We start from the raw sequence: 16,763 nt of genomic DNA on the forward strand, positions 1-16,763 counted from the left end.
ATGGTGCACGCAGCCGGAACCCACACTTGGAGCAGCTGGCCGGTGCTGCTGGCCCCAGGCAATGAGGGGCTTAGCAACTGGGCCAGCAGCTGCTGAGGGTGTGCTGGGTCTCCCAGCATTGTCGGCCCACCCGGAGCTGTGCTTGAATTCCCACCGGGCCTCAGCCACCTCCCGACTGAGCAGGGCTTGGCACCTGCAGCCCACCATGCCTGAGCCCCTGAGTCCACCCCCAACACCCCCCCCCATCCCCTGGGCTCCAGCACGGCCGGAGCCTCCCCAACAGCTACCGCTCCCTGCTCCAGGGTGCCTGGTCCCATCAACTGCACAAGGGCTGAGGAGTGCAGGCACACGGCGGGGGACTGACGGGAAGCTCTACCCGCAGCCCTGGCACAGGATTCACTAGGCAAAGACAGCTGGGCTCCTGAGTCAGGTTGGGACTTGGAGAACTTTTATGTCTAGCTAAAGGATTGTAAATACACCAATCAGTGCTCTGTGTCTAGCTCAAGGTTTGTAAACACACCAATCAGCACTCTGTGTCTAGCTCAAGGTTTGTAAATGCATCAATCAGTGATCTGTGTCTAGCTAATCTGGTGGGCACTTGGAGAACTTTTATGTTTAGCTAAAGGATTGTAAACACACCAATCAGCACTCTGTGACCAACTAAAGGTTTATAAATGCACCAATCAGCACCCTGTCAAAACAGACCAATCAGTTCTCTGTAAAATGGGCCAATCAGCAGGATGTGGGTGGGGTCAGATAATGGAACAAAAGCAGGCTGCCCAAACCAGCTGGGGCAACCCACTTGGGTCCCCTTCCAGGCTGGAAGCTTTGTTCTTTCGCTCTTTGCAATAAATCTTGCTGCTGCTCACTCTTTGGGTCCACACTGCCTTTATGAGCTGTAACACTTACTGCAAAGGTCTACAGCTTCACTCCTGAAGCCAGCAAGACCACAAACCCACAAGAAGGAAGAAACTCTGGACACGTCTGCACATCTCAAGGAACAAACTCCAGACACACCATCTTTAAGAACCGTAACACTCACCATAAGAATCTGTGGCTTCATTCTTTAAGTCAGTGAGACCAAGAACCCACCAATTCCGGACACACTGCCAGGAATGTCAGGCAGCCATCAGGTGATGGGTTTGGCAGTTATCACACTGCCTCTTTAAAAATAATTTGCAGCCCACACCAGGGAAAGGCAATTTCCTGATGGTCCACAGTTGTCACACTAAAGTAATCACTGGTCACAGGTACCAGGAAGTGGCAATTTCCCAAACAGATAAAAACACTTGAAATTGGTAACTAGCTTCCAATAAAATATCAGGAAATAATCAAGTGAGCTCGAGGATGAGCATTAAGAGACAAAATGACAGAGTATGACCTTCCAGTGGAATGCCCCCAGAAAAGTGAAGAAAGTCTCAGATGGGCATGTGTACAACTTCCTAAACACACTGCGTGTGCTTACTTCCCAAGTGTAAGGAGGGCACCGTGCACGCAGGGCAGCCCACCCAAAGGGAAGAATCATGGGAAGAGTGATGCAAGCCGCCAGAAGTGGACCAGTACATAAAATCATAGGATCAAGGTTAAACAGGGCACTTGACCTCCAAAGTGCCCACTTGGGTCTCTTCCAGTGTACTTTCTTTTATTTCCTGCTCTAAAGCTTTTTAATAAACTTCCACACCTGCTCTGAAACCTACCTCAGTCTCTTTTACTGCCTTGCGCTTCTCAGTCAAATTCTTTCTTGAGGAGGCAAGAAGTGAGGTTTCTGCAGAACCATCAGTAATTCAGCTATTTGCTGCCTCCAACAGTTTGAAATATTTTTAGAATATAGGTTAAGGCTGCTCCAAAATGTTTTTACTATATACGTAATTACAGTTAATGCAATTAATACACGCTCAGGAACAGAAAACTGAACACTACAAAATAGTATGTACAGAGAGAGAGGGGAATAAAAATAATTCCTAATCCCATGAGTGAGAGATAACCATAACATTCTGTTGAACATGCTTCCTTTTTTGGACCAGAATTAATAACATACATTATTATATCCTGATTAGTTATGTTTAGTATACAATATCCATTTTCTGTATTATTAAACAAATTTTATTACTATTTACCCTTAATTTTAACTTAAATGTTTATAAATTTTGTGTGTAAGTTTCTACCGCTTAAAAAAATACTGTTTTATTACATAATCCATACTCATTGCAAGTGAAATGAAATATTTAAGAAAAATTACTACCTTTCTATTAACATTTCAGTCTATATCCTATGAGAATTATAGTCATTGATAAATATATTTTTCTAAAGAATGGGATATTTAACATATATGCTAATTTTAGTTATCTTTTTCATGCAAAAGATATGAACAATTTTTCAAGTTCATAAGGATATACTATCATCATTTTAAATGGTTACATAGTATTCAATTGCATCAATGTGTTATTATATATTAATTAATCCCCTATTTGGGACATTTAAGTTGTTTTCATTTCTTGCTACTATAACAAATGCTGCCATGAATGGTCTTAAATACACATTATTGGAGAAGGCCGAGCAAGTTGGCCAAGTAGAGCCTTCCAGCGATCATCCTCCCCACAGGAACACCATATTAAACAACTGTCCATGCACCTTCCTAGGAACCATAAAATTAGTTGAGTGATCACAGTACCTGGTTTGAGCATAATATCAAGGAAAGTGGCATTCAAAAGGGTAGGAAAGACAGTCTTGCATTGCCTCTACCATCCCTCCCCTCAACCCCGGACAGCACAGCACAGAAAGAGAATCTGTGGGTTTGTGGGAGAAAGAGTGAAGTGAGTATAGAACTCTGCTTTGAAACTGAGAACTGCTCTGTCATGGCACAGGACAGAATTCCACTAGCACCCAGAGAAGGAGCATTTACACCAGCCCTGAGGCAGAGCAGAATTCTTCAGCTCAGGAGGAATAACTCGAATCCAGGTGGCTTCACTATAGGCTGGCTGAAGTGACCTGGGGCACTAAATAAATGTGAGTGGCAGTCAGGCCACAAGCACTGCAGTCCTAGGGCAAGCCCTGGTGCTACATACACTCTTCTCAGCGGTCAGTTGACCTGGGGTATGACCCAGTGTAACACCAGCTATGGTGGCCAATAGAGTGTCTGTGTCATCCCTCCACCACTTCCAGGCAGTATAACTCCAGCAAAGACTCCTTCCACTTAGAGGAAGGAAAGGGAGGAATACAGAGGGCTGTATCTTAAAACTTAGGTACCAGCTCAGCCACAGTAAAACAAAAAAACAGGCAGATTCCTGAAGCCCAAGAATATACATCTTTCATCAGGGACAGCATTTCTAGACCCACCCTTAGCCAGAAGGGAAGCTGTTGCCCTGATGAGACAGACCCAGTCCCTAGCAGAATTCACAATTTGCTCACTAAAGTGGTCCTGGGCCATGAATAAATAGCAGCAGCAGCCAGGCAGCAGTGGCCACAGGCCTTAGGCAAGCCCCAGTACTGGGTTGCTCTGCAAGGCTTGAGGTGCAACTCTGCACAGTGCCAGCTATGGTGACCATGACAGTGTCCATGTCACTGTTTCCCCAACTCCAGGGAACATTACACAGAAAGAGACCCTTTGTAATTAAGAGAAAGAGAGGGAAGAGCACGAAAGACTTTGTCTGGTAACCTAGGGAATTCTCCTTTATCTTAATAAAGTACATCATAGCAGTGTATTAAGGAGTCTCCAAGAGTCATAGTACTCCTGGGCTTAGGGATCCCACTAGCACTGAAATAGTATAGTGACCATAGGCTTAGGTTACAACATTCAATCCCTTTTGACTTCATGAAAAGCCTTCTCAAGAAGAATGGTACAAATAAGCCCAGATTGAGAAGATTAAAATAAATAATTAACTCTTTAACGTCCAGACATTAAAGAACATCTACAAGCACCAAGAACATCCAGGAAAACATGACCTCAAGAAACTAAAAAAGGCACCACTGACCACTCTGGAAGTGAAGGAGATATATGACCTTTCAGACAGGAAATACAAAGGAGCTATTTTGAGGAAGCTCAAAGAACTTCAAGATAACACAGAGAAGGAATTCAGAATTCTATCGAGAAATGTAAGAGAGGCTGAAATAATAAGGGAAAGTCAAACAAACTCTAGAACTGAAAAATTCAACTGACAAACTGAAAAATTCATCAGAGTATCTTAACAGCAGAATTGGTCCAGCAGAAGGAAGAACCGAGCTAAGACAGGCTATATGAAAATACATAGAGAAAAAAAGAATCTGAAAAAAATGAAGCATACCCACAAGATCTAGAAAACAGTGTCATAAGGGCAAATCTATGATTTATTGGCCTTAAAGAGAACATAAAGAGAGAGCCTGGGTTAAAAGTTTATTCAAAGAAATAACAACAGAGAACTTTTCAAACCCAGAAAAAAACATGAATATCCAGGTACAAGAAGGTTGAAAAACACCAAGAATATTCAATCCAAATAAGATGACCAAAGGCATGTAAATCAAACTCTCAAAGGTCAAGGATAAATAAAGAATCCTAAAAGATGCAAAAAGAAGAAGGAGAAGGAGGAGGAGGAGGAGAGGGAGGAGGAGAGGGGGGAGGAGAAGGAGAAGGAGGAAGAGGAGGAGGAAGAGAAGGAGCAGCAGCAGCAGCAGCAGCAAATAACACAAAGGAGCTCTGATACATTTGGCAGCACACATCTGAGCAGAAACCTTACAGGCCAGGAGGGAGTGGGATCATTCATACATTCAAAGTGCTGAAGGAAAAAAAATGTCTTCCAACCTAAAATACCATATCCGGCAAATTTATCTGTTAACTCTGAAGGAGAAATAAAGTCTTGGCCAGACAAACAAAAGCTAAGGGATTTCATCAATACGAGACAAGTCTTACTAGAAATCCTTAAGGGAGTTTTTCAATCTGAAAGAAAAGCATGTTAATGAGCAATAAGAAATCATCTGAAAGTATAAAACTCATTGACACTAAGTACACAGACAACTACAGAATAACACTGCAACTGTGGTGTACAAACCACTCGTATCTTTAGTAAGATGACTAAAACACACGTCAACAAAAAATAACTGATAAACAAATGTAGTAAAGCTTCAAGATACAAAACGAACATACAAAAATCAATAGTGTTTCTATTTGAACAATTTGAGAAAGAAAATAAGAAAAGTAATCCCATATAATCACAAATAAAATAAAATACCTAAGAATAAACTTAATCAAGGAAATAAAAGATGTCTACAAGGGAAACTGTAAAACACTGATAAAAGAAATTGAAGAAGACACAAAACAATGAAAAGATGCTCCATGTTCATGGATTGGAATAATCAATATTGCTAAAATGTCCATACTACAAAAAGCAATCTGCAAATTCAAAGCAAACCATATCAAAATACCAATAACTTTCTTCACAGAAGTAGAAAAAATAATCCCAAAATGTATTACTATATGGAACCACAAAAGACCCAGAATAGCCAAAGCAATCCTAAGCAGAAAAGAACAAAGCTGAAGACATCACATTATTTGACTTCAAATTTAACACAGATATAAACCCACACATTCATAGTAAATTCATTTTTTACAAATGTGCCAAAAATATGTATTGGGGGAAAAAGTCACTTTAATAAATGGTGCCGAGAAAACTGGATATCCATATGCAGAGGAATGAAACTAGACCCCTATCTCTCAGCATATAGAAAAACCAATTTAAAATGGATTAAAGACTTCAATCTAAGATGTGAAACTATAAAATTACTAGAAAAAAACAGTGGGGAAACAATCCATGGCACTGGTCTGAGCAAAGATTTCTTATATATGACCTCAAAAGCATAGGGAAACCAAAGCAAAAAATGTGCAAATGGGATCACATCAAGCTAAAAGGCTTTTCTGCACAGCAAAGGGAATGATCAACAAAGGGAAGAGACAATCCATTGAACAGGAGAAAATATTTGCAAGCTACCCATTTGACAAAGAAATAATAACCAGAACACATAAGGAGCTCAAACAACTCAATAGGGAAAAAACTAATAATCCCATTAAAAATGGGCAAAAGATCTGAATAGACATTTCTCAAAAGACAACATTAAGAAATGCTCAACAGCACTTATTATCATAGAAATACAAATTAAAACTACAATGAGATACTATTTCACTCCAGTTAAAATGGCTTTTATCCAAAAGAGAGGGAATAACAAATGCTGGCAAATACGTAAAGAAATAGATAAACAAAACATGGTACATACACAAAACAGAATATTATTCAGCCATAAAAAAAATGAAATATTGACTGGGGGACATTATGTTAAGTCAAATTAACCATGCACAGTAGGCTAAATATGTGGGAACTAAAAACAAAACAAAGACTGAACTCATGGAGATACAGTGCCAAATAATGTTTCTTTACCAGAGGCTGGGAAGGGAAATAAAGGAATGGCTAATGGGTATAAAACACAGTCAGACAGAAAGAGTAAGATCTACTATTCAGTATCCCAACAGGGTGGCTACAGTTAACAATAATTTATTGTATATTTCAAAAAAAGCACAGGAGTGGAACTGGAATGTTCCTAATGCAAAGAAGTGATAAATGCTGGATGTGATGGATACCCCAATTATCCTGATTTGAACATTACACATTGTATGCTTATATCAAAATATCACATGCACCCCATAAATATGTACAACTATCACATATTCATAATTTTTAAATATTAAAAACTTGTTAAAATTTTTAAATATAGGTTGTCACAAATTTGGTTATCACTTTAGAATAACTTCTTAGTAGTTGAATTCCTAGCCAAAGAAGACTCATTTTATTATATTTTTAATTGTGCAGATATGTATATTTTCAAAGCTTTTACAGTGCCTAATGCAAAGTCTAAAAAAGTTCACAAAGGAAAAGAAGAATCAAGTTCCACAGTCTCGAGGAAAGGCTCTAGAAATACACAATTAATAACAATTTTTCTGTGCAGGTACCACAACCTGGTCAAAGGGTAAACCTCTGCAACAACAATAATAATAAAACAATAGCAGTCAGGCATGATGGCTCACACCTGTAATCCCCAGCACTTTGGGTGGCTAAGGCAGGCAGATCGCTTGAGTTCAGGAGTTCATAACTGGCCAGGGCTACATAGCGAAACCATGCTTCTACCAAAAGTACAAAAAATTAGCTGGGTGTGGTGGTGCATGCCTGTGTCCCAGCTATTCGGGAGGCTGAAGTGGGAGGCAGAGGCTGCAGTGAGCCAAGATTGTCACTGCACTCTAGCCTGGATGAAGAGTGAAATCCCACGTCAAAAATAAATAAATAAAAATAAAGTAAAAAATAAAACTATGGCAAGTCTGACAATGCCTAAGGGAAATCAAAGAACAATCAAGTAATTCTTTCTTAAGAAAGCTAGACTGAGTTAAAGGAAGACAAATGTAGAGAAGAAATACCAGATTTAAGAAAACAAATCAAAGATCTAGAAGTAGGTTATCAAAGTATTCCCAGAACGTAGCCCATTTACAATTCTTCCTTGACCATGAGTTTATTAAGGAAAAGTATATGTTATAAAGAAAAAAAAAAATAGGGCTTGTGAACTTAGTAATCACTAAGTCTTTGATATGTCTGACAGGAGAAAACCATTGAGTTAACTACTATAGACACTAGGCAACTTACAGAAACATCTAGAATACAGATCTTCTGGTTCTCATTCTACTGTCTGTCCTCCATATTTTCCCCATTATACAATGTAAAAATGTGAGTTACATGTCAAGTAGTTCAAATCCCAAGTTGTATTTAAAAATCAAATAGTAGCCATTAAAAATATTCATCATCTATACATACAGGTAGTGAAATATTCTATTTTTTTTAAAGAAATAGTAGTAGTACCATAACTGCAAGAAAGATAATCAACAAAATTCTTAAAGAGAATTTGGCCAACACATTCAAAACATAAGCAAATAAAAATATTGGAAACACAGAGATTACTTCAGAAACAATTCTACTTAATTTCTTTAATAAATTACTGCTTAAATACCCTATCTCCCAAATGTATTTTTCTATTTCAAAAATTATTTCTAAAACAGAGTTTTAATTTTAAAAGGCACTTACCATCCATATGACATACTGATTAATATAATCAGGATCACTGAGTTGATTTATTAATGGAAGAAGAATTCCTCGTGCAAGGATTTCCTGAAAAAAAAAAAAAGTAAAAAACAAAAACAAATTTAATCTATTTCTCAAATCAACAGCATAATGTAAATATTCCAACACAATGCTGTTACTTAAGAAAAGTATGATATACATGCAAGTAAAACTTGATAACCAACACAGTCTTATAAAAAGATGACTATGCCTCAGTTTAGATAAATGAGATAAAGTTACCTGTATCAACTTGGACACATCTCCACAGTAACAACTGTGGAATGAAATAAAGCAAGATGATACCTCTAGTATGTTAGCATTGATGTCGATTTTAAAAAGACAAAATATAAGACTAACAGTGTTTATGGATTCATTTATCTTTATTAAAATTATAGAAACAGAAAAGAAAAGGATACACACTGATTTTAGAACTGCTACCAAGGGAGGAAACAGAGCAACTACAGTACATTATCAACACTGGTTACATCTAGGTGGTTGGTACATAAATGTCTACTGTATTATTCTCTATGCTTCTCTGTGTTTGAATAGTTTCCTAATAAACATTTTTAAAATAATAGATATGTTAATCGACTCAACATTCTCTAAAATCTACCTTCCCATTCTTTGCAGTTGTTTATGCTTCTATATATTAATATTCTGCCCTTCCTTTAAAAACTGACTGCAGAATCAATTACCCTGTTAAATAAAACTTGACCATTCCAACAGAAATATGCTTGAAATACTCATGCCCTGTATCTACAGCATTTATCACTTGATATTTTCTCTGTAATTATAAGTCTTACATTTTTCTAATAGATGGCAACTATCTAGGAACCCTCTATATGAGTGGAATTGGTCAACTTATCTATTGAATTATTTATCCTCAAAAATATTTACCTTCCTCATCCCATCTTCTCAAGGTCATTGTTTTAAACAGGGCAGGCATTTGATAAATGAATAGAAAAAAAGAAACTAAGAATTTAGTACTGATTCTATAAATACAATGATTTCACCTGGTATTACCCTTTAGTGCCAGTAATATATAAATTTATGAAACCTAATTTCTTAAGAATATTAGGGGAGATTAAATAACAATAAGCTTAACAGGATGTTTAATTTTTCTAATTAAAGGATCATTTTCTCTTCCCAGATCTCTAATTTATTTGTGCCATTTTCTCGTGTAAGTTCACAGAAGGTGGTCTTTATTTTTAGTAAGCTGTACAAGTCTCTTTTGTAAGCTATACAAGTCTCTGCCAACCATTACCCCCATGATGAATCAGTATTTCCAAAAAGCTGATTTGGAGGCGCCAGTAATTTTCTGAAATGTCTTTGGAGACACTTCACAGTCTGAAATGACAAAAAATGGCTTCTTTCAAGGTTAGTTTTAGTCTCCCACTTCTTTAAAATTGTATTTGTGTATATAATTCCTTCCTTCAAACTATGTCTCCGGTCACATGTTCAAATTTTAAAATGTACTTTGTTAGGAGAAAATTCACACACACACATACACACACACACACACGCACACTTTTTCAAATGTTTCTTTTCAAAAGGAGAAAAAAACACCTGGGGAAAATTTTTGATTAAATTATGTGTTTCTTATTAGTTGGTATAATTAGTCGATTTGTACTAGAAAACTCCTAATCTGTCACATTAAAGGGTTTGGTTAGTCAAGGGCTAATCATATGACTCAAGGTCCTAGTGAGAGCTCTAAATATTCCAAGCAAGTAGCCACTTCCACATAATTCCTACTTTAAGATCCCCAATTTTTAGAAGACAGCACTGTTTGTCAAACATGGGGCCTAAAAGATACAAAGTCATTGAAGCCATATGTTAAAGGAATAAAACATGGTAATGGCAAGAAAGTAGAGGCAATTAAATAGCAATTATCTTAAATACAGTGACTTACACAATCTATACAAAGTATCCGTACAAAGAAAATTAAAACTCTTTCATCTGTTATTTAATCTAAACAAAGTATCTTCTGAGAAATCTTAGAATTACTGACAAAAGAAAACAAAGAAAGAGCTAAAAGAAAAAAACTGACTTGCTAAATGCATGGTCTGTAATTATCCTCGCTCAATTAGATTCAACCAAAAAGAAATAAAATACTGGCCTAAAAGAGAAATTTATTATAAAAAAAAATGTGCTCATTAAAATCCTACCTATTTTAAATAACCTCATGTAACAAGGAAGATTTTCATTTGTGGCTCTTAGGAGTCAACTTAATCTTCAAGAAGCTGCAGTAGCACATGCACCACAGCCAGCAAGAGGGTAAATGGGTTTCCTTTTGCAATAAAACTGATTGTCTGACTGAGCATCTGCTATGTGCCAGTTATTATGTTAAGCACTAAGTATATATTTATGATAAATACAGATATAGTCTCTGTCCTCATTAGAGTTACAATTCATCTGGGAGAAAGAGGTACCAAATTAACAACCAAATTACCATCTTAAAATATGGTAAATGCTATGAAGGAAAACAATTGGATGTTATCGATAATAACAGGGAATTATGAGGGAGATTTAGATTGGGTGGTCAGGGTGGGCATCTCTAAGGAAGTGACATGAAGTGAGATGAAGAATGAATACAATTTAGCTGACAGAATAAGAGGAATCGGTTTTTTGTTTTTTGGTTTTTTTCTTCCTGAGATGGAGTCTCGCTCTGTCGCCCAGGCTGGAGTCCAGTGGCGTGATCTCAGCTCACTGCAAGCTCTGCCTCCCGGATTCACGCCATTCTCCTGCCTCAGCCTCCCAAGTAGCTGGGACTACAGGTGCCCACCACCACGCCCGGCTAATTTTTTGTATTTTTACTAGAGACAAGGTTTCACCGTGTTAGCCAGGACGGTCTAGATCTCTTGACCTCGTGATCCGCCCACCTCGGCCTCCCAAAGTGCTGGGATTACAGGCGTGAGCCACCGCGCCCGGCCGAAGAATCATTCTTAACAGAGAAAAAAAGGACATTAGAGAAGCAGGGAGAAAAACGGCACTTTTGGGGGAAAATGCCAGTGTGGCTAGAGTATAGTGACCACTAACAAAGACTATCCTTGACCAAACTTAGGCTCCTCTGAATCCTCCACCCATTTACACCCTAACCTTTGAGTTTCCATGTCTGTTCATCTTTTCATTGTTGTTTTAGCAAGAATTCTATCACGTGGGTTTAGACAGACCTCCCTCACCCTAAATTCCTCAGTCCCCACCCTTTGTGTCTGAATATCCCAGCCTGCTCTCAACAAGAATCCTATTAAGTCTGTTTACCCATAATTCCCACTTACACCTGATGTTTCCTTTCAGTAATTTGCCATCCACTGATCCCCGGCCTGCTCCTTGGCTATAAATCCCAACTTGTTCTTGTTGTATTCAGAATTGAGATCAATTCTATACCGAGGTCACATTTCCCCTACTGCAACAGTTGCTAGATAAGGTCTGTTTTTTAGTACACTTTACTGTCCAGCTCTGGTTTTCCTTGACATTGCTTGGCATGAAGGCTAGAGAGGTAAATAAAGCCATACTACATGCAAACCTGTAAGCCTCTTGGAGGACTTGAGATCTGAAAAATTTACTAGATGATCATACCACTTACTAGGATGGAGAGAAGACTAAAAGGCAGACAGGATATGGATGTAAGAATAAGACTTCCACTTTGGACATTTAAGTTTTAAAAAGCTATCAGTCACTCTAGTGGTGACTTCAAGAGGGCAGCTCAGAGTTGCCCGGAGCTCAGAAGGTAAATATGAAATAAAGCTATAAATTTCAAACTCATTAGCATTTGGAAGGTGTTTCAAGCCACAGTAATGGATGAGCAAGAAAAAGTCCTGGGATTTAAGATCTTGAATATTCAAAATTTAAGCAGAAGAGAAGTTAAGGAGTATAAACATGACTAAAAAGGAAAACAAAGGTGACTAAAAATGAGACCAGTGACATGAAAGAAAAGAGAAAATAGAGTTTCAAAAAGGAAAAGATGGCAAGACATGCAAAATGATGCTGAGATTCCACATAACAGTAGCTGGCTGGAGTATTATGGAAACAGATTATTATGCCAAATGGATATTCTGCATGAACAAGTGCTATACCTGATTAGTACTATTTTCCTTCAGTGACAGATATGAATCTAGTGATAGACATCCAGGTACTTGTCACCCTTGATAAAGACCAGCTCAAATAATTGGCCTTAACAATATATAATAAGGCTCCTCCCATCAACACTAAGCACTTTCTATTACTTCACGTAAGTACCATTAACATACCTGAGAAGTACACTGAACTCAAGCTAGGTAGATGTTAGGAAATTGTATGGTATTGCTTATAAACAATACCATACAAGCATAAAAGCAAGTCTCAGGATTTGTTATCTATTTTGCAGATACAGATATCTGTATCTATGATCTCTAAAGAGTAAAGAGATCATAAGTTTTCGTTTTTAGGAAAATTCAAAACTTTCATTTCACCCATTCAACCAGGACATGGTCTTATGTAGCTAGCATTTCTAAATCATTACCAGCAGCCAAAGGCAAATGTTATTCCTTTAAATTTACACACAGAGCTTTACTTTGAAGGTTTATACTCAGGGAATAAAGAGTCCAAGACTACTATTCTCATCTGACATTAATTTTCCAATTACAAAAAAACATAATCTTAACTGCACAGTTTTTAAAGTTTCTGTCCAAAAACGTTATTTTTATCTAACCTGATTTAGATAACACTAGGGTATAAGAAAATTTAAAACAAACTTTTGTCATAACCAAAAACCAAAGCACCTATCAGCCAGAGACTCCTGGGGGATTGGGGGGAGGTTTCCATGAACCTGAAGTTCCCTTAGAAGCTTGGGTTTCAGGTGACCCTTTCAACACCATTTTCATAATAATGCTAAGACATTATTTAACTTTTCACTCTTGTTCTTTCATGTACATACAGTGACCTTTACAAAAGTTACATAATGCTATGATGCTCTATCTATGTATCAGGTAATGAAATATATGCTTGTATATTTTCATGTTTTAAAAATTTCTTAGTTTTCACTTATAATATGTAAATATTTTAAAGAAAACCCACATAAACAAAAGCTCTTTAGAGTTTTCAATAAGTTTTATGAGTGTAACAGGGTCTTAAGACCAAAAATTTTGAAAACTGCTGCTCTACGGTTTTTTACAGGTATGATTTGGTATGAGTTTAAGCTTACCCTGACAAAGTATCGCATGATCTTGTTCTGGAAATCTCCAGGAGGTAGCAATAAATATAATAAGACCTCACACAAATCCCTTAGGAATCCTAAAAATAGAAAAAGTAGCTATCATAACATTAGAAAATATAAAGTCTACACTTACTCTTGATATATAAGGTACATAAAAAAGGTGGAAATAAGCAGTTCTCTGCCTAAAATGGCTTATTATTTTAGTAATTAGTACACATCAGTATTCATTAAAAATTCCTTCATTATTCTGCAAGTAGTAACTATTCATTAATCAACTTAATTGTTTTTTAATTTTGCTGTTTTAACCAGTTTTTTGAATCATAAAAAATTTCATTACAAGTCTTTTCTCCCAAAATAGTTTTAGATGGACCAGGTACTTTGTAATTTTACCACACATTAATTAGCTTTCCATACTTAAAAGTTATTCACACATTTTAAAATATAGCTGTAATTCTTCTTTCAAAGAAAAACCTCCACCATCTCAGCAGGCTATAACAAAGGAAAAAAAGAGTATGCTCGTCTACTCTGCTGATTTAAGAGAGCTCAACTTACATAAAACTATTGCACATCAGTATATCTATGAGTTACATTCTAAGTTACTATAATACAAATTGACCCTTGAACAAAGAGTCTGAATTGCTCAGGCCCACTTTTATGTGGATTTTTTTCAGTAAATAAATTAGAAAATTTTTTAGAGATTTGTGACTATTTAAAAAACTCAGAGATGAACCGCATAGCCTAGAAATATAAAAAAAATTAAGAAAAAGGTATGCCATGAATGCATAAAATATGTGCAGATACTAGTCTATGTGTTAATCAATTTTTTACATTATTGGTAAGGGTTATGGTTAACAGTGGGCTGTTAGTATTTAAGTTTTTGGGGGACAAAAGTTATGCACAGAATTCTGTCTGCACAGGGGGTCAGTACCCCCAACCCTCTCACTGTTCAAGTGTCAACTATATTTCTTAACAGTGCTAATAAACTGGCCATTAAAAGCTGAACTATACAATAAAAATAAAAAGAAAAGGGAAAAGAAAGGAAGAACAAAGGAAATAAATAAAAATATTTAAAACATTTTCAAAATCTAAGAAAACAATTTCCACAACTAGAAGAGCTTTTCTATCGTTGTTCCTGTGCTGACACTTCCTGGGAATATAATTGCATAAGTGATTCTCTTAATTTAAAACTGTGCCAATTAACAAAGACTTAATACGTGCAAAACTGGGAAAAGATAACGTACTTAGCTAAAACTTGTCTAGTGTAAACTCCTACAAATAAAAGACAAGCCCGCTGAAATCTATAAATTTTATTTGAAATCACTATATTCATTCCCTTAGGAAATATTTTATGGTAACAGGTATACTTCTGAAGCAAAAATAATAAATTCAAGAGGAAGAGAAATCACTACAGATAAAAAAAATCCAATTATAAAATGTTTATGTTTGCTATATTTTAAAAGTAGATTATTTCTTTTCTTTTTTTTAGACAGGGTCTCACTCTCGTCACTCAGGCTGGAGTGCAGTGGCATGATCACAGGTCACTGCAGTCTTGACTTCCCAGGCTCCGGTGATTCTCCCACCTCAGCCTCCTGAATAGCTGGGACTAAAGGTGTGCACCATCACAGCCAGCTAATGTTTCGTACTTTTAGTAGAGACAGGGTTTTGCCATGTTGCCTAGGCTGGTCTTGAACTCCTGGGCTCAAGCAATCCAGGCCCTTCGGCCTCCCAAAATACTGGGATTACAGGCGTGAGCCACTGCACCCAGCCAGGACCAGTTAATTATTAAAGATGACCTTTAAAGAAGAAAACAGAATCTGGAAACTACTTTTAAGAATTACAAAATAAAATAAAATGAATAGCATCTTTACTATGCTACCTGCCCAAAGTAAGAATAATTTTACCCTTAAGATTTGTTCACTGGTTCTGCTAACTTGACTCTAGCCAGTTACTATTGTCAAAAAAGTTAAATTGAAAGAAAACCTTCTTCATCTTTGGGGGAAGTGCACACTAGATCACGGCAAACCTCCTTTTCCATTTCAACTTCAACTTCAAAGAAGGTATCTACAAGATCTTCTGCTGTACCTGAAGAAAAACAATTCAAGATATATAAAATGATAAAAGGAAAACAGATTTTTAAATCCTAGTTTTCAAATGGAATAAAGATATTACCTTTTACTTGATCATCTTTCTCTGTTATTTTCTGTTGAGCCTTTCTGAATACTCGTAAGTGTGTGCCAAAATCATCTACAATGCGTGTAGTAAAATAAGGTTGCCAGTCTATTTCTTTTGACCTTATAAAAAACACATTACATAAAAGAATTATATAAATGCTTTATCAGAAAATATAAATTCATTTTAATGACTACTGACAACATGATTGTCTGAGACTGTAAATTTAAATTGAGATTTTCATTCATTATTACCTGTTAGTATTGTTTCACAAGATCCAAAGTAAATCTTCACTAAGTCTTCTAACAATATTACTTGAATTATTTCATGTGCCAAAGTTTAAAACTATCTAAATGCTTAAAATAGTAAAAGAAATTAATTTTTTTCCAGTTAAATTTGAAGTGAATCTGGTAACAGTATATCATGTAATTTCTCAGCCCCAACATAAGAATACATAAGGAATTCTGAATAGTTTTGTTTGCTTTTAAAAGAGCATTTCAAACATTTCTTGGTTTCTTCTGAATTGTTTCTGAATTCTCCACATTCGTCTTTTTAGCGATGCAACACATGTTCTGAACGTTCTGTTTGAATACACTAGCACTTAAAAACTTGGCCATGGTCAGGCACAGTGGCTCACACCTGTAATCCCAACACTTTGGGAGACTGAGGCAGGAGGATCACTTGAGTCCAAAAGTTCAAGACCAGCCTAGTTGACATGGTGAAACTGTCTCTACAAAAATTAGCCAGGCATGGTGGCATGCACCTATAGTCCCAGCTGCTAGGGAGGGTGAAGTGGGAGGATCACCTGAGCCCAGGAGGTCAACGCTGCTGTGACCACACCACTGCATTCGAGCCTGGGTAACAGAGCTATCTCACCAACAACAACAACAAAAAAAAGCCTTAACCATTAGAAATAACTAATTAAACGAATGGTTTAAAGAATGATGTAAAATATCACACATATAAAAGCCTTTAGAATACTGATGAAAAAGGTAATTACTAATTTTAGGAAGTCACCTAGTACTCCATCTCAAAAGCAACAGACCTCAAAAGATACTGTTAATTCAGTATACCAGTGAAACAGGTAAAAAACACAATAGATAACTCAAAAACAATTTATATCTCTCCTTGGATTGCGTGAGTTTTTAATATAATGTTCTTTTTCATAAAATCGCACTAAAATTAATTCACCCTTTCAGGAACATACCAAGTAGATAGAAAACAAAGAGTCTATTCGGGAAGATGCTGGACAATGGAAGAACCAAAAAAGTACACCGTAA

The 16,763-nt window shown here is 36.7% G+C and overlaps 1 protein-coding gene across 1 annotated transcript in view; it reads right to left on the bottom strand.

The window, feature by feature from the left end:
• Positions 1-16,763, bottom strand: part of SNX13 (sorting nexin 13) — a 163,995-nt gene that overhangs the window by 83,384 nt on the left and 63,848 nt on the right. The window contains exons 7-10 of the mRNA XM_011973960.1: positions 15,484-15,605; positions 15,295-15,396; positions 13,303-13,391; positions 8,088-8,171 (exon numbers count right to left, since the gene is read on the bottom strand). Of these exons, the coding sequence (XP_011829350.1) occupies positions 8,088-8,171; positions 13,303-13,391; positions 15,295-15,396; positions 15,484-15,605 (397 nt within the window). The remainder of the gene's footprint in view (positions 1-8,087; positions 8,172-13,302; positions 13,392-15,294; positions 15,397-15,483; positions 15,606-16,763) is intronic.

Source organism: Mandrillus leucophaeus, unplaced genomic scaffold, assembly GCF_000951045.1.
Source record: "Mandrillus leucophaeus isolate KB7577 unplaced genomic scaffold, Mleu.le_1.0 Scaffold140, whole genome shotgun sequence".
NCBI lineage: Eukaryota > Metazoa > Chordata > Mammalia > Primates > Cercopithecidae > Mandrillus > Mandrillus leucophaeus.